The sequence below is a fragment of the Alternaria conjuncta genome, assembly GCF_024043145.1.
Source record: "Alternaria conjuncta strain BMP 0040 chromosome Unknown scaffold_8, whole genome shotgun sequence".
Taxonomy (NCBI): domain Eukaryota; kingdom Fungi; phylum Ascomycota; class Dothideomycetes; order Pleosporales; family Pleosporaceae; genus Alternaria; species Alternaria conjuncta.
Window position 1 is genome coordinate 220,561 of NW_026250097.1, and position 25,846 is coordinate 246,406.

Below are 25,846 nucleotides of genomic sequence, written 5' to 3' on the forward strand. Positions count from 1 at the left end.
GAAACACCTTGCAGTCTACATCAATTTGAAAATGAAAGTTGACAAAATATTGACTTGATGTAGGCTCCTAGGTTCACAAGTTTTGAGATTTCATATAGGTAGGTGGTCAATCTTTCCTTGCACGAACGGTCTGAATCAAACACGCCTTGGTGCCCCCCAGCTGGGGGTCCAAACTCGTTATCCAAAGCTTTCTTAGACTCTCTCGTTCATATTCACTCTTGTGCCTGCCTTGGATCCTCTCTACCTGCTTCAGACCCCGCCTTACTCTCATATCCTCTGTCTGTATTACAGACGCCTTGTAGGTTGCGACGTAGGGCCCATAGATGGCTTGGAGTTCTGGGCGGTCGAGCCAATCGAGTGCCTTATCGGCATCCATGGCGAGCACACTTATCCTCGCAATGGCGTCTTTGAACAATGGCATCTTAGTCGTCTTCATGGCGGTACGGAATGTGTCCAGCGGATCCTTAAGCGTTAGAGGTAGCTTGAGATATGAGGACAGAGCGCTCCCTCCTTTGGCGATGATGTCCTTCCGTACGAGCGCTCCTGAACGGAGGTTGAAGTGGTATGCGCATGTGGAGAGCAAGCCCTGGACGTTGGGCTGCCCGTATAGAATGATTAGGGCATAATCAATTAGGCGTTCGCGGATCGCCATGTCGTCGTCTCGGCTTGACTTTGTATTACTCTTTTCTCTTGCGAAGCGCTCGGGGTGGAACGTGATGATGGCGATACGACGAACTGTAGTTGGGCTGTTGTCGTAGTACTCTAGCATTGCTGCCGGGATTTCTGCTTTGTAGCGTTGGGTGCCGGACAAATATAGGACCTTTGCTGTCCTGCCTCGCTCTTTTAGATACTGGCAGTAGTCCCGGAACGCCGTCCCTCCTGCTAACAAGAGAACTGGAGCGGTGGACTTGTCGAGACAGATAAACGCGAAAGTCTGCCAATAAAGGCGAAGCTGGCTGGGTACGCTGTCTAGGACCTTTTCAGAGAGACCAATCATCCGCTTTCTGTCGAGGCGTCGGGAGAAGACGTCCACCATGAACACGCCGGTTGTGCGAACATTGGCGACGTTGTATCCGAGTTTGATCAATAGCACAGCGATGGACTTGTTAGACATGTCGTTCAGTGTCCCATACGACATGTGAAGTGAACTTGTCGGGTCGCTTGTCGGGTAAGAGCTCATGACCATCAGCGGATCTTCCGGCGACCCGAACGGCTTCACCAGGTAATCCGGGCGCACATCTAGTCCTACTGTAGGGGTCGACGGTAAGGTGATTCTGCATTCATCATGTGACGCCTCTGCCCACAGGGCGTCGACGATGGCATTCGTAGCCGGCCATGTTGATGGCGACTCCAATATCCCAGGGATGTAGAGAGGTGGCGCATTCCGCGTATGTGTCTTGATAGCCCTGGTGAGCGCTGCGATCTCTGGTGGCGATGGCAAATCGGCACTTACGGTTGATCGCCTGCCCTCTCCTGCGTCTATAAGCCAACCATCATATTCGCCTACTCATCTTATACAATGGAAAAGTTGAACAGGTACGCTGAAGTCTACATTACTACAACAACACAAGTTTGAGAGAGTTTAAAGACAATGTAGTCTTATCAGCTTTTTTTGCATGTATTTCGTGGAGGTGGCAGTCCACTTTCCCCGTAGATGAGGAGTCCTCAAATTCTTAGCAATTTCATCGCAGCCTCCAAGCTTCTGACCTCAGACTCTAGCATCGATCGCCGTTCCCTCGTACCCGCATCTTCCCCAGCTATCAACTCCAGCTGCTCGACTCCCAAACCAAACACCATCTCAGGAGAGAAGACCCTGAGGGGGCTCTCTTCACCCTCAAGAAGAAAGTGACCGATAGCTTGCCGACAAATCACGTCAACAAAGCGCTTTCGTGAGACCTTGTAGTAGCTAGTAAGGACGTCAAGAATGTCTTCGCGCACTTGCTGCACGTTGTCTTTGTCTATGACCAGATTTCGCAGGTTAGTGGTCGATACGAGCTGAGGTTCGGCGCCATCCTCGTGAGGGAACTTCTCTTCGATATCAGCGTCTAAACGAGCTAACCGCTTCTTTTGCACCTCTGAGCTAAAGTAATGGTTGTACGTTGATGGCTTCCCTTCTCGCTCGATTCGCAGCAGAAATTGAGCCTGCTTCATAGCTCGTACATATGCTTTGCGTACTGCATCCATGATGAGATGATCCCATAGCAGGTCACAGATCTCCTTGTCGGGACAGACGTGGGCAAGGAGCTTGGCTATGTAGTCGTGCACCAGAATGATGGATTTGCTGACATGAGCCTGGACGAGTTGCGGCCACTTCTCCGACTGTTCCTTGAAGATCATAGCCAGTATGGTACCTGAGAACGTGCCCAGCTCTGGTCCTCGGTTCTCTTGATAGACGCGCTCAATATGCTTGGCAATGGGGTCTTCGTCAGAAGCGATCGGCTCTGGGCACTCGTAATCCTCCATCTCAACTATGTCGCATAGCTCAGGATAGTCTTCAAGTGTAGCTTGCACTAGCGCGGCGTCTTCCTCTCTCTTTCCAAGCTCGTAAGCCTTCTCTTCCTCATTTACACCAGATGTGGAGGATGTCGTTCGTTTGTGACCCTTATGCCAGAATTCGTTGGAGAAGGCCTCATTCATCTTTGTCACGGCAGTTATGAGCTTCAGACTTGGCTGTGCTGTGAAGACATGGTTGCCGTCGTAGGAGCCATTCAGGGCATTTTGAGTGATGGTTTGGAATTTCGTCGAGAGATTTCCTAGGTACGTACGCTGAGATGTCTCGTCAGTACGTGCAGGCCCTAACCCATCCAGTTGCTCTCGGAAGGCTGCCAGTTGGCCGAGAACATCAGATCTGACGTTTGGTAGTTCTCGTTTTGTGATGTTTGTTAGTAGGTTGCTAAGACGGGTCTTGAGCGAGCCCACGCCACACCTTTCTGTAGTCAACAAAGACCTCCACTCCGGCTTGGAGAAGAAGCGCTTCTCTTGCTCCAGTCGATCTGTGAGGGTAGATGCGCGATCGTCGGCGCCGCGATTCTTGACCATGCAGTAGCCCAGACGCAGCCTGTTCCGCCCACCCAAAACAAGTTCTTTGATGGTATCGCGAGTTGCGGTCTCCAGCACTAGATCAAGCTTAGTGAGCACACCCATTGTTCGAACACCTTCTGGATCTGCAACTTCGGCCATCTTGAGGATCTCTTGGGTTGAGATGTCGACATTGCATGGCAAGACCGCTAGGATGATAGTCCGGCTATTTCGCATATACGACTCAACCATGTTGCGGACCAAGGTAACGTCACTGTCGGTGGTCAGTGGAGGATTGGGGACGCGGAAGATACCAGGCACATCAATCACAGTAAAGTGCTCTTGGTCCGGGCCGTTGATCTCGATCTTGAGAATGTCTTCGCTGAACGCTTGTAGTTGAGAGTCGCCGGCATCAGAAGACATCCTGATCCCCATATGTCGGTTAGCCTCTGAGAAGCATTCTTCGAGTACATCGGCGGTAACCGTATCTCCTTCAACGTGGAACTTCAGTAGTCGCTCGACGAGTTCCGGATCTGCGTTTGGTCGGGGGATGATTGATACCGAAACGCTCTGCTCAGGCCGACGGCGACAAGAGATCTGCGTCGCATATCGTGTGCAAAGTCCGGCACCTTGCGGGAATGCGAAACCTGTAAGACTCTCTAGAACTGAGCTTTTACCGGAAGATTGGTCTCCGACTACTACAAGCTGGGGTAACTCAAGATCTCGGACATTGAGTTCTCGGAGCTTGTCTATCTTGTCGAGAAGGGCTTGGTTTGTAAGATTAGGTCTACTAGTATTCGTCATGTTGAGATGCTGTTGTATGGTGGAAGCAAGTGCAGCAGCTTGAATGCCCGATGTGTCAATGATATATGAGCTGCTTCTGTGTTTGTTCAAGATACCAAACAAACATAGCAATCCTGATGTTTCAATCGGTGATAAACCAGATGCTTCCAGTAGTTCTCTTAGCTGAAGATCGTTTGAACAAGAGGGCTGGCGGGCCATGGAGATTGTCAGTGCACAAGGCCATCATCCATCAAGCCCATTGCTGGTATAGCCCAATTTTGCACCCAGTGAGACTCAAGAACCTGTTGCGCTGAAGGTCGTTCGTCTGGTCGAAATGCCAACATCAATCTCATGAGCTTGACAAATGACTGCTTCTCCTCCTCGTCCATCACGTCCACCTTATTTTTGTTTCTTGGTTCTTGTATTGACTTCTCCAGAAGATCTTCCAACGACTGATAATCCAATCCTCTAAGGCTTCGCAGTTGATCGTCAAAATACTGGCTGCGATTCGCCCATCTCAGCCACAAGTCTTGAGGTAACTGTCCCAAAGCAGCGACTTGATACTCTAAGACTTGGTCGTTACTCGGGAACCATTCATAAAACAAGAGACGTTGACCCATGATACTGAACACTGCGCATCCGAGACTCCATAATTCCGCAGGGAACGAGAATTGCGAGACTGGGTCCAACAGTATCTCTGGAGGCCTTAGCATCAAGGGCGTGTGGGAAGATTTTCGCACATGAGATCCTGGCTGGAAGGATTCGCCAAAGTCGTTTAAAAAGATCTGGGAGTCGGCGAGTGAGAGCTTGTCACCGCGGCCCCCAAGCCAGATTGGTACGACACCATTGTCGGGCACCCAATGATCCAGAGAGCGTCCATCTACCCTTTCTACCTCTTCGAGCGTGGGTTGTCCATACCTTTCGTATAGTTGGTCTGAGGGAAGATCATCGATGGTATTGGGAAGGCGCAGAAGGATATTTGCTTCATGTAGATCTAGATTCACTGTCAGCGAATTGATAATCTACCCACATTAACTATTCCATCACACACCTCCATGAACTATCCCACGAGAGTGCATGAATGCGACTGCCTGAATAATCTGAGCAGCTATCGCTCGAGCTACTGGGAGCTGAAAATAACGGTAAGGGGACGCGTCTCGCGCTTCGGCAATGCTCATCATTGCAGGTGTCGTGACGAGACAGCGGTGCTTTCTCTTCGTACCACGTATCTCTGGACCTTCCACTTCGAATTCATCCAAAAGTTCAGGAAACAGCGTAGTACCGATATGTTCTTCGCCACCGCGTCTTCCCTCGTCCCACAAAGCCTTCAAGATGGTACTTTCGGACGGACGGTCTAGCCCTGATACACAGAATTTGATAGCAACATACTTTGCTAGGATCTCGTCACGCGCTAGCCATATAGTTGAATAAGAACCATGACCCAGTTTATGTACAATGTGATAGCGAGCCGAGCAGAAGCGCTCGCCGATTCGTACCGGATAGTAGTCTCCAACAGTGTAACGCTCGAAGGGTTCGATATCTTCCATCGGCTTGTACATCGGGAAGGAAGACTCTGGGTTCTCAGGCTTGCAATCTGACATCGGTTTTGTATAACTGCCAGATGATGTGTACTCTCTTACTGGGTTGCGAGACGTGGTGTGTGAATTAGCAGATATGTTGCAGGCGAAGCGATGAGTCGAGCGGAACCGTCGATGAAGAGTTGATCGAGACAACAAATCCATCCGCATTGCGAAGTCTTTCATCACTAACCGCAACTGCAGAGAAAGTAACAAGAGTAGGCGCTTTCATAGGTGCAATGTTCTCGCAAACGCGATTGTCAGGAGCTAATGACTGGGTCTGTTGAGGCCTGCCTGCTGGAGGTGGCGGGGAAATCAACTAGCGTCAGGACCCACCGCCACCCGCAGACCCGCCGACAGCATTCCTATATCACCTCAAGTCAGTGCAAATTCGGTATGCTAGGTACTGATTGCATCGGGCATGAACAAGCAGGTGTTGTCGTGGAACGTTGAGGTCCTTTTTTGGCGGGAGAGCTAAATGCATCTGTGGTATCTTTTAAGCACGCGCGTGGTCTCATCACATTCTTTACATTACGTCTCTACCGATAAGAAAATATATACCAGCCTCCAACATTACTATCGCACCGCACCGCGACTCGATGCATCATCCTGCTTCTACCATCGGGCACGTAGGCATCAGTGGACCCTTCCTGGAAGCTCGGCAGGCTCCATGTTTACATGATGACCTCCAGACATCTCAACCGGTCCACGGCTGCTATCCCATTGATATGCCTTCCGCGTGTGTCGCATGTTTCCCATGCTCAATTCAGATTCCTGTGCGAATTCATCCCGGCGACCGTAGCTGTATCCAGATGGCTGTACTTTCTCTTTTGAAGCGCCACGCTTTCGTCGAATGAAGAAGACGCCAAGAATGGTCAAGCAGATCACTGTAAGCCCTCCTAAAACTCCTCCCACGATAGGCCCAATGTTATTTGGTTTGTGTTCGGAAGAATCGGGCGTCGGATTTGACGTTGACGGCGGCAACGAAGCCCCGGACAGGACATTGGCGCTTGAAGGTGCAGTAGTAGTAGAAGATGGAGGTATCGAAGTCTGTGTATCTGGGGTCGAACTGTCCAAAGGTCCGCTGCGTTCAGTGGATGTCGTTGTTGCGACCGCGTCGTTCGGTGTCACGAAGATGCTTTCGGTTTTCGGCTCCCTTCCGCAGGCAATGTATGACAATGACTGATCCGACTGAATTAAGAGCGCAGTGGAACAGAACTGGTCGGATGCACTGGAAACTTTAATTAGAAGAGCCCCTCAGTATGTCTGAAGCTATAGAGAGACCGACCATGAAATACGGCGAACCGTTTGATCAGACAGTTGGCCGCATCCAGACGCACAAGAGCCTTGATCAGCGCATATACCGACTAAAAGACAAAGTTCGGCTGAATCGCCAGGGTGACAAAAGCCCCATAAGCCGTTGGCGGAATCCGCCAGGCAGACGAAACCAGGGCCAGCCCCTCGAGGTTTACTGGGATTGCCATCGGTGTATCCACAGATAGAAGCAGATGCATCGTCTTGTCGTCTGAAAATCTGTTCCTGGGCGTGAGATGCTTGCTGTGTTGCACGTGGTCCTAGGGGTGCAAAACGGCCACGAACAGGTTCCACGGAGCTCAAGGCGACAAGATACACGAGGAACCTCAACATCTCCCAAAGGCAATGTTGATGGTGACGACGGCGCGTTGATTGGTACAGTACTAGAAGCGAAAGAACAGATGCGACGATGGGTGTGACACGTAGGGGGCATAGATGCGACTTAAAGGCTACTGCTGACCCTACCGCAGGTCTGCGGTCAGCAGGGGCAATAATACAGCCATTTCTTAGATTGCGCTTATGCAGTCAATGGGGCGAAGATGTCGTGTTAGCCTTGAGGGAAACGGCCCCCATCTGCCACAATGTCAGCACGTAGCGTCCATGTTGAGTTGTCTTAAGCCTGATTATCGCCATCGAACCACAATGCCCATTCGCCTTTGATCTCCTAGGTCGATACACTCGCACCTCTGGTATCGTCGCGGATTCAGTATCGCCATAGACCTCATCGTTTGACACCAACGACATGCTCTCGGCGACCAGGGCAAAACCGGCAAGGATGGCAACGAGCGACGCATCCCGAGCACAACAAGCATTTAGATGCACTGGAATATGCATTTTTCCCTTCGCGCGTGGATCTGTCCTGGAATCCCGAGGTCCTGGCAACGCCTGGGCAGAGATAGCAACAACCGCGCGCGCCACCAACACCCAACTTTCGCTGCTAGAATCCATATCCCGGAGCTCACTAAGTTAGCGAAAGCGCGCATACGTGAGCGGTTCTCTCGGTACTGGTAGACGCTGCGTGACGCTGTTGAACTTTTTCTTGTTGTGGGAGAAAGGCAGAAGGGATATGTTGACTGGTTTCACTGGTAACAGACGCTCCGGAGGCACGCACGGGCCACTTGTTCACCCAAACAGTGTTGCTAGTGGGATAACTGTCTGCGTCATTTGCCGCCGTGCCGCAACCCGTGGGCCTATTCTGAGCGCTTCCTCCACGCGAAACGGCGCGAATCCGACTTGCCACTCTCAGTCACGCAGCTACATTCTTTGAAAGAGACTTCATCGGCTTTATTGCTTCTCAGTTGCACCCTGTTCTTTCTTCTTCGTCGCTCCTTTCTAATGACAACGAGGGGCTTGCGATCGGTCTTCAAGGCGACCGCGTTGCTTGCTGTTGTCTTCCTCCTGATAGCCGGCTTTGGGTTTTTCGACTATGGCGATTCCCTTTCGCGAATAAAACCTATCGTCACTGGTATTGTCAAACCAACCCCGGCAGGTGTGTAGCCTCTGCTTCCCGATAATGTGAGTCGGATCTAACATTTGGGACTAGAAACGAAGCCGAGCAACCTAGATGACTCGCCAACAACATCACAAACCCCCGAGCCTCCCAATGCCAGCGGCGGTTCTGAACTTTCGGAAAGTAACAATGCCACCGTCATTGATATACCAGCATATCTGCACGCCATCATGAATCCTGCGTCTACGACTTTCCCACGACTTGAGTGCCCGCAGCCAAACCTTGAAAGGTATGCGTATCTCGGTGGATCATCTGGATCACTCCAACATGGGCAACTTCCTCGATACTTCTTTGCCCTCGATCTACATCAATGTGTTGACCTTCTTCCGCGATTGATTGGCTCCATAGTAGAAACTATGTACTTCCTTGGGCCACAAAACTGCGTGCTATCTATAGTCGAAGGAAGATCCGACGATGGCACCTTTGATATACTCAATCAACTTCACTCTAGCATGCAACTTTTAGGTACCCAAGGCAGCTTACATTCAGAGATAAAAAAGCTAAGCACTCCTAGGTATTCGATACTACTTCAAATCGAGCGATATCAACCCTCTAGCCAAAGGAGAAAATCGCATCGAGAACCTTGCAAAGCTCCGCAATCTAGCTCTGAGAGACCTTATCGCACATCCGGAGCATTACGACGAGGATACTACGGTCATCTTCTCCAACGACGTGGCTTTGTGTATGGAAGATATTCTAGAAATAATCCATCAGCGGAAGTTCCAGGGAGCAGATCAAACGTGTGCCATGGATTGGACATACGTTGGCGACAACCCGACTTACTATGATGTTTGGATCGGTCGCGGTGAGTTTTGACTGTGCGAAGCGCATGTGAGACATATACTGACTGAGTATACCTATTTCTTAGGAATGACTGGGGACCTATTCTTCAATATCCCGGAAGACGGATCATGGGATAACGCTTGGAATCTCTTCTATAATGACCCTAAATCACAAGCGCGCTGGTCGACCTCAAAACCATTCCAGGTGTTTTCATGCTGGAACGGCATAACGGCCTTCACCGCGAAACCGCTCATGGAGAAAAAGATCAAGTTTCGAACGCATAAGGAAGGCGAGTGTTTTCAAGGCGAGCCGAAGCTGTTCGCCAAGGACATGTGGTTTAACGGTTATGGCAAGATTGCTGTGGTACCGAGCGTTAACGTGGAATACTCGGACGAAGGAACAAAGAAGCTCAGGGCTTTGAAAGGATCCACATCCAAGGTAAGTTCTGACTGTGCGAAGTGCATGTGATACACATACTGACTTGTCTGCAGCATGTTGCGGACGAAGGAGATGATATCAAAATCGAGTGGGAGGTTTCTCCGCCGGAGAAAGTGAAGTGTATGCCAGACTATCGACACCAAACGTTTGTTGCTTGGGACGAGGGACTGAGGCGTTAATGTAATCGGAAATAAAATTCGAATGTTTGCAACGATTGCGATACTTGGTGAGAGCTGTATGCTACATGCATACTACGCTAACTATGTCGTATACTAAATCCGTCTTGTAATCACCACACGTATATCGTTGGTCGGCTTTCTCACTCCGGTTCCCGGAACCTTGCCCGGAAGCTTCCATGCCCCGTCCGCTGGGCCAACGTCCCACATTGTAATGATAGCAACAGCTAATGTCACAATTTCCTTCTCAGCAAATATCCTGCCTTTACACATTGCAGAGCCAGATCCCCATGGCTTCAGTCGTCCATATCGAGCAGTAAGCTTCCCAGATGACGGGTCCAGCTCCAGAAATCGTCCAGGGTCAAACTTATCGGGATCGCTGTAGATCGAAGCATCGCGGTTTACCAAAGAATAAGGTACCGACACGAATGTACCCGGCTTGAGTTCATGTCTCAAATCCCCGTCCGTAACGTGAACTGTGTTTGAACCAACAGATCTAATGGACCTAAGATGTGGGTGCACGAGGTCAGTAAATGTCCTACATAAAGTTCGAACGGGGATACAAACGTTGGTTCGTTTACAAGACGGTAGGTCTCGTAAATACACGCCTTCAGCAACGGACAATTCCTTGACAAGCCTTGCATATCCATCGATGTCAATTCTCTGGGGATGGACGTAGACATCGTAATATATTGGGTCAGTTCCTCGCGGAGTTGCTCCAAGATATCGGGTGTGGAATATAAGTAGGTTAACAGCCAGAAGAGGAGTGGTTGCGTGTTCGCATTCTGGCCCCAAAGGAGTCCAAGGTCTCCAGCACCACGCTCAGGGAAGGACCAACCTTCCCTCCTGTAGACGTTGTTCCTTCCCAATGCTGTTTCACCAACGTCGCGCATATCAGCGTCAAAATCGACAGGATCTCCCTGCTGGTACTGGTCGATTCGGCGATACAAAGCCTCGAGTTCAGTGATGAGACGGGTCCGCGCAGCGAGACCCTCTTTCATCACTTTCAAAGGAGCCCACAGAGGCAGGCCAATCATTAAAAGGGGGAAGAGATCGTTATCAAACTTCCACAGATCCTCTAGTGCCTGTGGATATCGATCGAGGAAATCGCGACCGTATAGCTGTGGGATAGCGATGCAGGCGCCAAAGTCTCGAATCAAGCTTTGGAAGTTTGCCTCCACTTTCTCAACACCACCGGATTCAGGGTTGATCACCCGAATTTGTGCCGAATGCTCCCACAACTCCATGTCGCGAGGATTAGACTGGAAGGTCACGAAGGACTTCACTTTTTCGGGTATGCAGGCTCTCTCCAAAGCAGCAGTGGCAGCGTTCTCGTTCATGAAGACTTTCTCGACAGGTGCTCGTAGATCCCTGTTTGAAGCGTCCATCTTTTCTTTGAATTGCAGTGAGTCTACGCCGCCGAATACACGGACGAGAAGGGTGTACTGAGACGGCAAAGGATCTAAGATGGATTTTGCCATCAACCGTGTGATGTGCGGCGAATCGATGAGTATTTGGTGTTTTGATGAGAGCCCAACAAGAGATCCACTGTTTCGCCGCAGCAACATCCTACAAAAGCGGACATGAGTATTATTTCTATATGGTTAAAGCTTCATGGTACTCACAGAATACGGCGACCCAGTCCATTCTCGGAGAGAAGATGCGAAGTTAACCCAATCTCAAGTGTTGCCCAGACGGGAAACAGCTGGTACGGTTTCGGTTTCGACGCCACTCGAACGATAAAGATGACGAGGAGGACGATGATGGCCACAGCAATGACACCAGTGTTCGCTGCCGCTTTCCAGCTCGCTAGCTGGGAGGCATCGGCATGCGATGAGTGCATTGTGTTTCCCATAGCCGCACGACTGACGAGCGTTTCCTATATGGTCGCCTTTATAGCGTTGGATGTGCGTGGCCTGGTGTTACGATCGTATGGTACTGAAGGAGAAGCTGTGACTAGATTTGGGGGCCGGGTGTGCAGGCTTGATAAACCGGCCTCGGAAAACGTTTCAGCCGTATCAGCCGTATCCGCCGTATTACCCCAGGGTTGTACCTATTGCTGATGGCCTTGGCGTCTCGTAAGGTTCAAATATTCACGGCGCGGCAACAGGAGGCTCCGAGTGCCGGCGGTTGTAGCGGCGCGTGGTGGTGCTGCTTTGCTCGATGTTGATGTTGTCTCCCGTTGGTTACGTCTGTGACTGTACAACTGGTTCCTGCATACGTGGAAAGCTAGCTCTACGTGCCTGTCGCGCCTTGAATACGCCCGAGACGGTATGATTTGATGAGACAAATGGCACGAGATCGAATAACCTGTCAGCAGCCACGGGGTCCGCGTCGCAAGCGGGCAACTTAGGGGAATTAGGCAACCACGGCAGAACGCGAAATTTCGCAGGGCGTAAGTATTCGCAACACGATGTATTGGGCGAATGCGGTCTTTCGCCCAAAGAGGTTAGACCGTCTATGCGCGCGAAGAGTGGACCCGCGGCAACAACCCCATGAATAGTTGGAAGGAACAAACGACTGCCACGCCCTCGTAGAAGCCAGGATGAGTGATCTGGGCATCTTCTTATGTCCAACCTCGCCTGAGCGTACCTGCACTCACAGCTACGCCGCGCCTGCCTGCGTTCATCGTGCATCGACACCGCCTCACGCCAAGGGTCTTTACCAACATCGTCGGAGCAGACCTGCGCTAGGAATTTAGAATCGTCCTTCGTTCCTTCCGCTACCATGACAGCACAGAGAGTACAATGTCCTATAAGTCTAAGGACTACAAGAATGAAGCAAGCTTGAGGACGCACATGTTTCTACACAACGATGAAGCGAAGAAAGCAAACTTTGCATCAAAGAAGCGATGCCGTGAGGCAGCGATATTGGCAGAGACATGGAAGTGCGCAAAATGCAGCAAAATATATACCACTAAGAACAACCTGGATCAACATCTGCGCACACACCACCGAGAACTATCCAACTCTTCATTCGACCGCTCTGTCTGCCCGGAGACCTTCAACAACAAAGTGACTCTGGAGGAACACCACCGAACCGTACACGCAATGGACACCGCCCGATAGACCACGGTAGATGAGAGTCTTGGGTCTACTCTCGGCTTCGAATGCATTTACTGCGGCAGGAAGTTTCGGCCCCAGAAGAAGATGAATACTCATATCGACTTCAGATGCCCTGCAAGAGAACGTGAACCCTACCCTGCGCGCAACGGTAACACTAAGATACTCCGAGAGATTGAACAGATTGAAGAAGCTATGCCAACCATCGATCGTATTGACAAGCCCGTCCACCAGAACATGTTGACGATGCTGTACCAGCGGCTGTCGGGATGGCAGCAGCAGGATGACGATGGGAATTCGTGCCACGTGTCTCTCCGCACAACAAGCCTTAGACTCCATCACCTCGGAAAAGGAAAGAAACTGAACAGTTCTGCAGACTACGCTATGACAAAACAAGCAAATCGGAAGATCTATCGTCATTGTAGGCTCCAGAGTGGTCTCTTGAAGGCCATCAAGGTACACATAAGAGCATGAAAACAACACTCACAGTCAACTGCCTAATCTGTGAACGGGTCTACCCTAGCGACAGCAAGATGTTGCAGCATTGTCAGAACGCCGATGTGCCAAACCCCGACCCAGCGGCCGAAACCGGATACAGAAGATCCAAGTAGAAGCATACTATCGCCTTCTCGAAACTCAATGCTTTTTATGCGGATTGGCACGTGCCTACTTGAATGGGGCATATCATCCTTGGATCTGCACTTCTGCGATCAGACATTTTAACTACGAGGAAATGTGAAGTCATCATCAGCGACCGTGTTATAGAGTACGGCAATGCACAGAACATAGATCAGAGATGGACATATCTCATTCGCAAATACTCTAGTATCTACAAAGCCATCTTCCCCTCATCTCTAGCAAAAGCAGCCCCGCTAAAATCGACACGATAGAAACAACGCCTGCCAAATGCAAAGTTTACTCCTCACCCTTCGTTACAGCATGCCGTTTTTTCGAAAACTGTCCTGAAAAAAAGTTTTCCCACGAAGGCCAGGCTGGCACCTGGGTCTAAAAAAGCCATTTGAACATGGACCGCGGCAAGCTCCGGGTCCTTCCTGAAAGGGGGTAATCGTTGAAGAAGCGAAAGAACATATCATAGCAAACGAGATCTTCGTGACGTAAAATAGTGCAATACACGTAAAGGAAATAGTGCCTCGTGATGCCGAAGGGCATGTAGACGTGAGGACTGGTATCAAATTCTGGCCATGAGCGAAGGGTATCTGGTGGTATTGGAAAGTCGTGAGCTTAATGTGATGTAAGCGTCTCGTCCTCCTAGTGGGAGTTGGTGGCAGGCTGAGGTGGAGGCGTAGACAGGATCGAGATGCCCATGGTAATTATAGCAATCAAGAGTCATAGGATACTGCATGCGCTGCCCGAAGACCTATCGATACGTTGTCAGCTACTGCACCGGATATATCTTTGCGTCGAAAGTATCCAAAGCCAATGGCATGGACGGGAATGTGTCACTGGACACTCGTACGGTATCTCTATCGTCATAGTGATCAGCGCACAAGCAATGATCCACGTCTCTCCGCGGAAGCCATGCTGCACGACGGCGGGACGATCACCGTTTGTGATTGTGTCACCCAAGACTTAATGCATGTGCCGGGTTCCTGGTGCCGAGAGCCGAGGGATTGGGGAGATGATTAGATAGGAAAAGGTAGATGCTTACCATCTTTGCCCGCGGATCCTGCCAATCCACGAGTAAACAATCTTCAGACGCTCGCGAACCCTTTCTGTTTGTAATAAAACATATTTCTCTTCTTCCACGATTGGGACGACAGAGGCAAACCAGTATGGAAATATCGCGGGGTCCTCAGGTGGTTCACCGTAGACTTGGATGATGCGCTCACGAAGCCAAGGCGCGCTAGCCTCTCTCATTTCCCGCACAAACGCTGTGCAGCTGTCGAGTAGTTGTTGCGTAGAAAGAGTCTCAATCGCCACTTCCGCAGGGAGCTGGTTCTGCGGGTGGTCGCGGAAAAATGCTTCCGCATAGTCCCGTGCCATAGTGGTTTCGCGCTGCTCTAATATGGCTTCTTCGGCAAGAGAGACATCTTCAACGCGCTCGATGCGGCTGACGTTGTACCCATCAAGCAAGCCATGAGCCCTCACCTTGAAACGACCGATACCACGTGTCTCGATAAAGCTACGCCCATCACGGAGTAGCTCGTAGTTGACGATCTCGAGTAGCGTTCCGTATTCCAGAAACGGGGTCGGACCAAGATCGCCTTGTGGGGCGTGAGTGCGATTGTACATGACCATGCCGAATTGTCTGCTGCCTTCAATGACACGTCGCATCATGAGCCGATAGCGGGGCTCAAACACATGAAGGAAAGTCGGCATTGCAGGTAATGACAGAGTGCAAATGAAGAGCGGAACGTTCAAGACGTTGTCCCCGGCCTGTTCTTCCGCTTTGAGAGCATCGGCACGAGCACTGACCATATCTGGACAAAGCCCATTCAACAAGGAGTTGAGTATGACGTTGCTAGATTGATTCTGCAAGGACGCAGGCACATGCAGTCCTCTGCGACAGAAGGGGCAAATGCTACTGTGGTCCATGACACGACCGAGGCAGCGGCGGCAGAATGTATGACCGCACGAAGTCGTGGTCGGGTCGAGCATCAAGTTGTAACAGACAAGACAGTCTAACTCCTTGTGGGTTACGTCGCGCAAGCGTTCCAGCAGCGTGATGTCAAGATGGTCGTAGTTGTCCCCGCTTGCCGATAACGACTGGTAGTGGACTTCGGAAGTGTACCGAAGTTTGCCGATCTCAGCCATGGTGAACGTAGACACGAGACGTCCGCCATGCAGTTCCTCCTGGTGCCCAGGGTGACTAGGCTTTTCCTTCTCTTTCTCGTCCATGGGTGAATCTTCATGCTGGGGTATCTCGATCAGAAGCATCGGAGTATTTTCCGCAGATGGTCTATGCGCGACTATCTCGGCTTTTATCAAGTCCATCAACTTGGTCAACGTCACGTCGACAGAGCACTCAGCAGAAGCGTGTTCGGCCCCGCAGCCCATTAGCGGACACGCGATGCCCATGAGGCGATCCGGCGTGTTCGGGTAGGATATGTTGGTGCGAGGTTGCGGGGCAGGCAGGCAGCCGCGACAGACGGTGTGGCCGCAGGGCAGTGTGACGGGGACACTCAGAGGTTTCGAGCATCGCGGGCACTGGACCAGGCGGACCATCTGTCGGGCGTCGCGGTGGGCGTCGAGGGCGACCGCCTCCGAAGCCTCTGCCGAGCGCTCATTGTCGCACATGAAGGCCTGTGCAGATAATTGAGGCTCAAAGGAATGCTCAACGCTTTCGACGATAGAGCACCCTTTTGTCCGTTGGTGATTCATGTAGATTCGCTATGTTGTGCAATGACTGCGGCAGCCATGTACAGTCGCAGGCCCGTCGGTGGGTCAGGTCGCGGTTTTGGTTGGTTCCGAGGTGGTCAAGCGGATGCGCACTGCAGGTGTGCAGGGAGGGAGGGCGGTTATGTAGTCGATAGCGAGGCTGCGTACTTCAAAGATAGTCAAACCTTCGAAATAGGCAAGAGAGGGTTGAAACGTCTTTCACGGAACGGTCGATGCTTTCGGACGCTGGGTCGAGGCGGATCAGCAACGCGCGTGCTGATGCAGGGACGGATGACGACAGAGGCTGCCGAGGGTGCTGATATTATCGGGGGCAGACAGCGTCGAGGTTTATAGGAGCACGCGGGGTGGCAACACGAGAGCTCGCGAGTGGGAGGAGGTGGTGCAGTCTAGCAGTAGAGCGCAGAGCGGACGAGGGCCATGTTCAAGAGAGAACAACTTGAAGTGGTCATCCATGCTGGACGGATAGTTAAAGATCGGCGATGTTGCTCTGCGCCCCGTATCAGTCATGGAAGGCTGCCACCCGATGTCTGTGTTCAACGCTGGGATGCTCGGATCGAGGCTAAGCCTATCCTGGCCCCATGAGAGAACGGCACGGTCCATGCGCAGACAAATGTCCACGCAGCCAGAGACAACGCAAAGCCTTGCTTGTTCCCACACCAGACGCGCCTCGAACCGGTATCCCGAGCACTGGGATGACTGCCGCGGCCCATTGATTGCGCCGCGTATCCGGAGTGGACACGGCAAAGGCGGTGATCATGTAATTCCAGCCATTTCAATGCCTTTCGAGCGGCATGTCTTCGCCAGGCCCATCTTCGTTACCGGCAGCGTAGCCGCGCGAGCCCAGCACAATTGCAGGTACGTCTATCTGCAAGAATTCGTGTCTTTCTATCCTTGCTCGGCGGTAATACATGTAAGAAGCGAAAGTCGTCGTCGTCATGGATCACGTCTACGCAGCCAATCAACGGCGGGTCCGCTCGCTGTCATTTTCCCATGTGTCTCGCTCGGAAAAGACTAGCCGCCACAGAAGACCCTGTAAATCTGGCAAAGGACACCATGAGGGTCCGATTGTGGTGACGACTTGCATTTCACCATTGAGGGCAAACAATGCTTGTGCCTCGTGTCTCACCCACACTGCAAGCTACAACGTCTGTTAGTCGCGGCTACACAGACCGTGGATATCCAGGCCACCCATCAAGTCTGGACCTTTTTGTTGTTCAATTCAATATCGCTCGACGCTCTTGTCCCTGGCTGCGGTTCCACCAGCTTCGCCAGACACCTGGGCATAACCGAATGAAGCGCTAGACTAGTGGACAATCTTCGGCAAGCCTCCCAAAACGTACCAGGGAAACTCCATATGCAAAAGAAACCTCTCCACGCACGCTTTGGCTCGGCTCCACCAACACAGAACATGACTATTGTACATTGACATCCCTGTACATAACGCTCCTCAACGCCCGTTTCCGAAATCTCGGATTCGTACTCGCGAACACCAGTTCACGGTGCCCTGGGCCCACCGTTTGTCCCTGGCTGTTCCGCCTCTGAGTTGATGTCTGATTCAATGCTCGACTCATCTTCCTCGTCGTCGTCTTCTTCCTCCAGCACAATTTGCTCGAGAACCCGTTTGTCGAACAAGTCTAGCATGAACCGGCACGCTGGGAGACGGAAGTGATGTGCTTCCAGAATCTGCATCACCTTGTGGAAGATCGCAGGCTTGCTGAAACCGGGTGCCTTTCTAGCTTTGATTCTAAGCCGCATACATTAGCTCGTAACTTTCAGCCCTCGAACAAGGGACTACTTACGCCTGCAAGTCGTTTGCTGCCTTTTTGGCAAGCACGGTATTGCCCAAGTCAGTCGCGAGCTTTAAGATGCGCGCGTTTATTGGATCCCTGTCGGTGACCGCAACCTTAATCTCTGCATTGGGGTTCCAGCTCATGTCTTCCGCCTGGGCAACCCAGGGTCTCATCTATAATGCATTAGATCATTGTCCGAAGCGAAAAAGAAATCAAGTACTGACCGCAAAGAGCTTGTTGAAGTTTAACGGCAGGCAAAACCCTAGTGCCTCGCCAGAGTCATTGACGACGCCGTCCCATCCATATTCCAGCAGGATTTCCTGGCCATGGAGACTTCGGGAGATCAGGCCCAGTACGTAGAAGGCTGTGCCTCTAAGTGACATGACTTCTGACTGCTCGGCAATCTGCACGACCCACTTGACCACATCTGAGCTCTCAAGGAATGGCGCCCCCAATTCCATCGAGCCCACGTTGCCAACCGCCCATAAGCAGCCCTTGACCTTGAGAATTATCTCAGGGTCGTCATTCTCCGACGCAAAGTCTCGAATGGTCGCAGCGAACTCGTCAAAATGACCTTTCTGCTTCAGTAGCTTGCATCCTTCCTTGGTTCTGGTCAGTTCCCGATAGAAGTGCGGTGGCACGAGGCCGTAGTCCGTTGGTTCAGGCGTGTCGTCGTACGTCAATTGAGTCGACGGCTTTTCGGGTATGTCCGCGAGTGCGCGAGCCATGGAGGCTTCGATCAAAGCCACGTAAGTATCGTTTCTTCCCAGGAACCAGTCGTCCATCTCTCTCGTGATGTAATCCAACCCATCCAGATAGTGGTAGCCTACCGAAGTTGAGAGGAACCGGAGCAAAAGTGGAGCACCAATCTCGCCCAGATGATCCAATGCCGGGCGGCATTTCACGACAAATTCCAACGACTCTTTCTGGTTGCAAGCCTCTTCCAATATCTTGATTGCCACTTCACAGACTTCCACATCCGGGTCGTACAGCTGCGTCACAAGGAGCCTGATAGCCCACTCCGCTACACTGGTAGAGCTGCTCACTCCCATAGGCTTTGTCGCATACTTGCGCAACAATCTGGTTGCAAAAATACGAATCTCTTTGGAGCATGATGTCATGGCTTTGGAGATGATGATGCGTAGATGACCGTCCAAAGTGTAGTCCATATTGCTCAACAGAGTTCGGATCAGGTCGTCGCGGTCATTGAGCTCGATGATGTGGTAGAACATATTGATCACTCTCCATCTTTCTAGAATGTGGATTCCTCGAGAGTCCTTAGTCAAAGCACCGAGAAGCGCAAAGTAGCCGCCAGTGAGCGTTTCGTTCATCCGATCCGTCTGAAAGATAGGCGACTCAGATGTTAGCCCGCTCATCCGGTCGAAATGCGACAGACACTCGGCAAGCTGTCGGATAAATTTGCTCTCTGCCAGATACTTGACGCCTTCTGGGTTTTGCAGGAGACTTTGCATCAGGGCGCATCCGGCTCGCACGTATCGCTGGTTCGGTTTGGTATTTTTGATCTCAGAGAAACGGTACTTGAATGGACGATAGAACCCCAAGACACGATGGATGAACTTGGTTACTTTGATAGCCTCGTCCAGGCGTTTGGGATTGAGTAGAGGGCCTTCGATGATGTTCAGAATCAAATCCCACTTCCATTTCGTGAACGTGACCGTGTTCAATACTTGGGTCTCGACCATGAGGTTGCGAAAGTGGGCCTCGTCCACCTGCATGGCGGCTTGTAGCTTGGCCGCATGGTCAGATTGTCTGTTTGTCGATGTGCTATCGGAGAGCGCAGTGCTCTTAGTGGTATACAGAGACGTAGGTCCGGACCGATAAAGAGTCCTGTTGATGCTGTCCACTTGATATATGGTACCAATAGCGACAAAGCGGTCTTCTGAGTCGAACCGCGCCGCTGAGTGCAAAAGTTGTGGGAGTACTTGGATCTGCGCGCTCCACGAGGGGGGTAGCAATTCATTGGCCATTTTCAAAACTTCCCCAATTAGAAGGGTTGTCTTGCGCTTCAACGGCAATGTCAGAGACTCCTCTTCAGCCTGTAGCAGTGCTGGCATCAAACCTGCATGTAGAAATGCAGCCAGAACTACAGAGACATAATGGTCTAGTAAGCTCCACTTGGTGGTGTCGTCCTCGGTGCTACTGGAGGTTGAAGTCTCTTTGATCTGCTGGTTTTTTAGATTCGTGACGCGGCCATAGGTAGTCAAACGCCGACCAGCAAGGAAAGAGGATGACCAGGAGGGAGGCTTGATCCTGAGAAGATCGAATAAAAGTTCCAAAATGATGTTCCGAACATGAGGAGTAGGAATCTGTAAGGACCAAAGTAAGGATCGAAGGGGCAGAAAATTGTTCATGGAAAGGGTAAGTAGTCCAGGCCAACTTCGGAGTAAGGATGCTATGACCTTGGCATTGACCTTCAGTTTCTCTTCGTGCAAATGTCCATGAGTGGTATTTGCGTCCGTGAACATGGCGAAGGGAGCTTCCAGCTCGCGCCCGGAGCGCAAAAAGCGGCGTCGCCTGGGAGTATCCAGTAGATAGAGGAACGAAGTGCCAACACTTTCGGCCGCGTGATAGCTTCCTTCCCCAAGAGCATCAGCCAAAGCGCCCATACCTCCGGCTGCAACCAGAAGAGATGGCTTCCGGACAAGAATCTCGGCCAAAGTCAGGGTCGCAATATTCCTCAGTCGGTCTTCTGCGTGCTCGGCCACTGCAACGATGATACGAACTACGGCGCGGGCGATTTCCTCAACGCCTCCCTTGACGTCGAGGAACGCTCGGACAAACTTTAGTGCTTGTTCACGTTCCACACTGGCTTTGGACTCTTTTACTAATGACAAGATGACAAGATGGTCTGTATGAAGAGCCCGTATGATCCGGAGAGATTTGCGATCAGTGAAGGAATAGCGCATGACTCGATATGCTGCTGCAACAACTTCGCGGCTGTCGCTCAGGAGCATGGTTTGCATTCGTAGTCCGAAAATGGACCAGGCTAGGTCGTACTTCAGCGTAGGGTGTCGCTTGAAGAGAAGGACCAGAGAGTTGGCTCTCTCTACATAGTATTCCGGTTGCAAGCCCTGAACTTCCAGGGCCTGCAATATCTCTGCCAGAACGAAGGTCGGCGATTCAGTTTCCTCCTCCTCTCCCACTTCTTTCTCAACGATATGCCGCGACGGTGAACGTGAGAGATTCCGTCGGAAGAGATATGAAAGCCTGCTCTGTGGGTCCGCTGGTGGTGACTTGACTTCCTTTGCTCTCTGTTTCTCTGCAGCCAGTCCCGACTGCAACTGGGCCAATTTCCTGTTCGAAATATTGAGCTGTTCCTCGACCTGTAGCCTCTGGTTCTTGCTGTCTTTTGCGTTCTTAGCGTTCAATGCCTCCAGCAGGTTCTCCGAGCCAATCTTGATTTTAGTTTCCTTCTCAATCTGATCCTGCAGCTCTGCCTGCCTCTGCTCAGTAGTTGTGTTGTCATTGTCCCCCACGGTAATTGCGTGCATGTCGAAATCGGGACGTATCCGACCGTCTTGCGCCGTCGAGGGCCGTACCAAAGCGGTGTTGAAGCTGCCAGGGCCTGTGTTGGCGGTTGCATACGAGGCATACGAGGCCTGGCCTCCCCGCGAGCTGGCCATGCCGACCGACGACGCAGAGCGCCCATCTCTACTCGTCGTAGGTGCAAGGAGAGACGTCTGGTCGGCGGCATCGGCCTGTGTGTTTACGGAGCGAGCTGATGGCGTCATGAGCGCGCCTTAACCGTGTTCCCGCCAACCGCATCGCATATCTGTCTTTCGGCGGTGCCCTCCTCTTGCCTCATGAGCATTCGCGGGCCCAGGTGAAGTCGCTGTCGCTGCGGTGCCTAGCCAAAAACGGAAATGTGGCGGAGGTTCGGGGAAGGAGCGGCTGGGGCAGAGGCTAGGGAGTGTGGAGCTGGTGTAATGACAGTGTGAGTGAATGGTGCATGGCGCGCAGCATCGCCATCTCGACGTGTTGCGGGCAGCAGCCGCTGAGCGTGGGGACGTGCACATTTCCCTACCCACCTACCCTTGCAACGCTGAGCTCGCGTCCATCAGATCCACCGCCCTGCACCTCACCATCATGGCCTGACATGCCGCAGAAATCCATGTGCCGACAATTCAGGCCCCGTAGTCCCATGGCGCCTGCTGCATCTCCGGGCGAGGAGCGGTTCTGACGCCGTCACGTGCGCGCCTTGCGCCGCTATCCAGGGCCTCTTCCCTCGATCGGAGCTCGCCGATGGCCATCTCAACGAATGGAAACGCGTTCTGGCCGCCTCTTTGCCGACGCTCCATAGCTTGCTCGTGCCTCAATCGCAAACCGCTCCTGTACAGTTCGGTATCCTCCGTGTGCCGTCCATCAGATAAGGTGCCGTTTCATAAGTATATCTAGCTTGATCGCCCTTCTTGATAACTCTATCCACTCACCTTCAGCTTCCAACTGACCCTCGCCTAATCACATACACCTCGCGCCCTTATCTGAAGCACTCCAGGCTATTATCCTAATCTGCACAGCTTCGCTCGCAATGTCTCAGCTTACTCACGCCCGCTACGGCAAGGACAACGTCCGTCTCTACAAGGTCGACAAGGACCCCAACACCGGTGTCCACACCGTCGTTGAACAAACAGTCTGTGTCCTACTTGAGGGAGACATTGAGACTTCGTACGCTTCTCCACCGAGACTCTAGCATACCCTGTATTAACGACCTCCAGCTACACCAAAGCAGACAACTCTGTCATAGTCGCGACCGACACGCAAAAGCAAACAACCTACATACTCGCAAAACAAAACCCTATCGACCCGCCCGAGCAATTCGCTGCCATCATTGGCGACCACTTCGTTAAGACCTACCCTCACATTCACGCCGCGCACGTTAAGATTATCCAGCACCGATGGACGCGCATGACTATCGACGGAAAAGCACACCCACACTCGTTCTTCCGCGACGGCGAAGAGACTCGCGTGGTCGAATCCGTGACACGCGAGAACGAGGGTGTCTCTATTCGCTCCAAGATTGAGAAGCTCCTTGTTCTGAAGAGCACAGGGTCAGCATTCCATGGCTTCCACCGTGACGAATACACGCGTCTGCCCGAAACATGGGACCGCATTCTGAGTACAGAGGTTGAAGCTGGCTGGCAATGGAAGCTGTTCAAGAACTTGGATGAGGCCAAGGCCGTAGACTTCAACAGTGCCTGGACCGCGGCAAGGGATATCACTATGAAGGTCTTCGCCGAGGATGATAGCGCCAGTGTACAAGCAACTATGTACAAGATGTGCGACCTGATCTTGGCCGCTGTTCCTCAGGTGGATGCTGTCGACTATGCGCTGCCCAACAAGCACTACTTTGAAGTCGGTACGTGGGACCAATTGTCTCCTCTTGCGTTCATTCGCTAACTTGGCACTAGACCTCTCGTGGCACAAGGGCATCAAGAACACAGGCAAAGACGCCACTGTCTTTGCTCCTCAATCTGACCCCAACGGTCTGATTTTCTGCACTGTTACTCGCAAGGGTACCAAGTCGAAGTTGTAGATGCAGTAGCATCATGCCGTCGCACATTGGTTTCTTGTACATTTCTTTGGGTCATCGAGCGAGTTTTGGAGAGATTGTCAAAGGAGAGTAGAATATTATACCACCATTTCTTTTTGTTCGTTGGGGACGAGTGAGAGTAGTATACCATCTTACGAGTAGAGCGAATGCAACCGTTTTACTCACTCTCGCGGCATATGATGTGACAAATCAGAGATCGCCTGAGATTATCGAATCGACGTCAAACCCAGTAACCAAGTCCATGTGGCCGTAGAATATGAAACCCGGCTCAAGGACAATTATGTAGATTTACATGTCTTATACACGCACCCTGATGCTATGGTATATCTTCTCTTGACCCCTTTGACCACCTCTCGTCATGATACTGGTGCCTCCGCATTCTGTGCCTTGACCTCTGCAAACGTCTTCTTGACCTCATCGTGCTCCACTATACTCTGTCCACCACCGTTTCCCACCTTTAGGATATTCTCCTTGTAAGGGTGTGCTCTCCCCTCGAACGTCTTTAACCTCGCCAGCCTGTCCTTCCGTAACCTGTTCTTGGGCAACATGCCGCTGACCGCCTTCCTCAAAACCTCTCCTCCTCCCCATTTGGCGATCATCCTGTCCATGGAGAGTTCTTTGAGGGAGCCCGGACGAGTCGTGTGTGTGCGGTAAAGTTTCTGGAAGCGCTTCTTGCCGGTGGTGTGCAATTGTGAGCAGTTTGTGGCTACAACGTAGTCGCCGCAATCAGTCGAAGGGTCGAAGATGGGCTTGTGTTTTCCCATGAGGGTCAGGGCTATAGCGGAGGCGACGCGGCCGAGCGCGCGTGGGTCAGAGCCGATGTCGAGATGGTGCCATGAGCGGGCGTAGGCCAGACGCGTCTAGATAACATATTAGCCCTAGAAATAGCACGTCTCGCGATGGTGACTTTGGCTGCGATCATGGAGTTCTGAGATGCGGAGGTCCGACAGAATACACACCTTTCCTATGACTTGCGACATGGCGGCTGCGAAGTCAATGACCTAATAGGCCAAGTATAGTCGGGCGTTGGTATTGACCTGGAGTCCGGGGTTCTCGCTCGGGAGATACTGGCGAAGCTACGAGCGGCGTTGGCTTGTCGGCGTGGATGGAAGTCGATGCCAAGCCTAGGATCCAACGTGGATTGGCGATAAAATATGGCCCGGGGACGCCCGCCCTGCGCCACACCATGGTTAGGTGGGGCCTCGATTTCAAAGCGTCCCAAAGGCGAAGTGGCATGCTCACAACTTGACCATTCTACCAATAGCACAGGGTTTCAAACAACATTACACTCGAATTCACAATTTTCAACATGACTGTTCCGTCGTTTGAAACCATCTTCGCGGTGCCTATGACCTGCCAGTCGTGCATCAACGACATCGAAGGCTCTCTCCAGCAATTGGGTGGTACGACTGATCCCGATGCACGTCATCCGGCTTCTAACAGCATGTAGGTGTCAACAAAATCACTGCCAACCTTGAAGATCAACTGGTATCTGTCGAGGGCACAGCAGCGCCGTCGACCATTGTTGAAGCTATTCAAGCAACTGGCCGCGATGCAATTCTAAGAGGATCTGGAAGATCAGACAGTATGCTCCATCTTGAAGAGTCGGCATGTGCGTCGATTCTAACGTCCGAACAGGCGCCGCAGTATGCATCTTAGAATCGCACGCACCTAATGTAGAGAACAAAGTTCGAGGATTAGTGCGCATGGTTGAAGTAGCTCCGAGTATGACTATCATCGATCTGAGCATAAGAGGATTGTCGCCTGGAACGTACCAGGCCACAGTTCGCGAATCTGGCGACATATCCGACGGACCAGAATCTACCGGCGCCATCTGGGAGTATCTCAAGGCCAAAAAGGAAGACAAGCCGTGTCGGGGCATCTTTGGAACCGTCCAGGTAGGAAAGGGTGGAGTCGGATCTGTGTTCCTGGACAAGCCCATCCACATCTGGGAGATGATCGGACGTAGCATCGTGGTTGCGCGAGAGCAAGACGGCAAGGTATGCGAAACCGCTAGTTGATCTGAGATCTACTCTGACCTTGCACAGTTTGACAAGAACGATCCGGATACGCTAGTGGGTGTCATCGCACGTAGCGCTGGTGTTTGGGACAGTGAGTGCTCTTGGTACCCCACGTGTTCTGCGCATGGCGTGTGGTACTCTTCGCGTGCGTATGTGCTAACGGTTGTGCAGACGACAAGACGGTATGTTCATGTTCGGGCAAGACGGTCTGGCAGGAGAGGGAAGAGCAGCGCGATCGCGGTATGCTATGAGTTCAAGAGACACCAAGATAGACCAAGTAATAAAGTGCCGTCGAAATGCCGTGTTGGTTTGGTGACGAGAGATAGGGCTTGCACCTTGAAATCTAGGCCGAAACTAAGACTGCGCGAACACGGACTTTGCGAGGCCTGGAATCGTCATGCGTTCATGCCTGAAAACGCCAGGCGACGGGATGAGTGGCTGC

At 51.9% G+C, this 25,846-nt stretch overlaps 8 protein-coding genes across 8 annotated transcripts; 3 read left to right on the forward strand and 5 right to left on the reverse strand.

The window, feature by feature from the left end:
• Window positions 1–106: 106 nt before the first annotated feature.
• J4E85_005865 (uncharacterized protein) lies at window positions 107–3,822 on the reverse strand (the record flags this gene model as incomplete). The annotated part of the gene is made up of 2 exons (XM_051470107.1): window positions 107–1,479; window positions 1,743–3,822. 2 exons carry the CDS (start codon window positions 3,820–3,822, stop codon window positions 107–109), a joined length of 3,453 nt encoding a protein of 1,150 aa, XP_051325595.1.
• A 4,832-nt stretch (window positions 3,823–8,654) lies between these two features.
• Window positions 8,655–9,602, forward strand: J4E85_005866 (uncharacterized protein; the record flags this gene model as incomplete). Its single annotated transcript, XM_051470108.1, has 4 exons — window positions 8,655–8,667; window positions 8,717–9,007; window positions 9,071–9,423; window positions 9,477–9,602. 4 exons carry the CDS (start codon window positions 8,655–8,657, stop codon window positions 9,600–9,602), a joined length of 783 nt encoding a protein of 260 aa, XP_051325596.1.
• Window positions 9,603–10,095: 493 nt separating this feature from the next.
• J4E85_005867 (uncharacterized protein) lies at window positions 10,096–11,442 on the reverse strand (the record flags this gene model as incomplete). The annotated part of the gene is made up of 3 exons (XM_051470109.1): window positions 10,096–10,104; window positions 10,142–11,168; window positions 11,225–11,442. 3 exons carry the CDS (start codon window positions 11,440–11,442, stop codon window positions 10,096–10,098), a joined length of 1,254 nt encoding a protein of 417 aa, XP_051325597.1.
• Window positions 11,443–14,008: 2,566 nt separating this feature from the next.
• Window positions 14,009–16,003, reverse strand: J4E85_005868 (uncharacterized protein; the record flags this gene model as incomplete). Its single annotated transcript, XM_051470110.1, has 2 exons — window positions 14,009–14,039; window positions 14,331–16,003. 2 exons carry the CDS (start codon window positions 16,001–16,003, stop codon window positions 14,009–14,011), a joined length of 1,704 nt encoding a protein of 567 aa, XP_051325598.1.
• A 1,512-nt stretch (window positions 16,004–17,515) lies between these two features.
• J4E85_005869 (uncharacterized protein) lies at window positions 17,516–21,563 on the reverse strand (the record flags this gene model as incomplete). The annotated part of the gene is made up of 3 exons (XM_051470111.1): window positions 17,516–17,765; window positions 17,821–17,984; window positions 18,036–21,563. 3 exons carry the CDS (start codon window positions 21,561–21,563, stop codon window positions 17,516–17,518), a joined length of 3,942 nt encoding a protein of 1,313 aa, XP_051325599.1.
• Window positions 21,564–22,360: 797 nt separating this feature from the next.
• Window positions 22,361–23,365, forward strand: J4E85_005870 (uncharacterized protein; the record flags this gene model as incomplete). Its single annotated transcript, XM_051470112.1, has 3 exons — window positions 22,361–22,497; window positions 22,548–23,188; window positions 23,241–23,365. The coding sequence occupies 3 exons, from the start codon at window positions 22,361–22,363 to the stop codon at window positions 23,363–23,365; spliced, it is 903 nt and encodes a 300-aa protein (XP_051325600.1).
• A 374-nt stretch (window positions 23,366–23,739) lies between these two features.
• On the reverse strand, window positions 23,740–24,363 carry J4E85_005871 (uncharacterized protein; the record flags this gene model as incomplete). The annotated part of the gene is made up of 2 exons (XM_051470113.1): window positions 23,740–24,243; window positions 24,343–24,363. 2 exons carry the CDS (start codon window positions 24,361–24,363, stop codon window positions 23,740–23,742), a joined length of 525 nt encoding a protein of 174 aa, XP_051325601.1.
• A 329-nt stretch (window positions 24,364–24,692) lies between these two features.
• Window positions 24,693–25,655, forward strand: J4E85_005872 (uncharacterized protein; the record flags this gene model as incomplete). The annotated part of the gene is made up of 5 exons (XM_051470114.1): window positions 24,693–24,786; window positions 24,834–24,968; window positions 25,022–25,383; window positions 25,432–25,495; window positions 25,576–25,655. The coding sequence occupies 5 exons, from the start codon at window positions 24,693–24,695 to the stop codon at window positions 25,653–25,655; spliced, it is 735 nt and encodes a 244-aa protein (XP_051325602.1).
• Window positions 25,656–25,846: the final 191 nt, after the last annotated feature.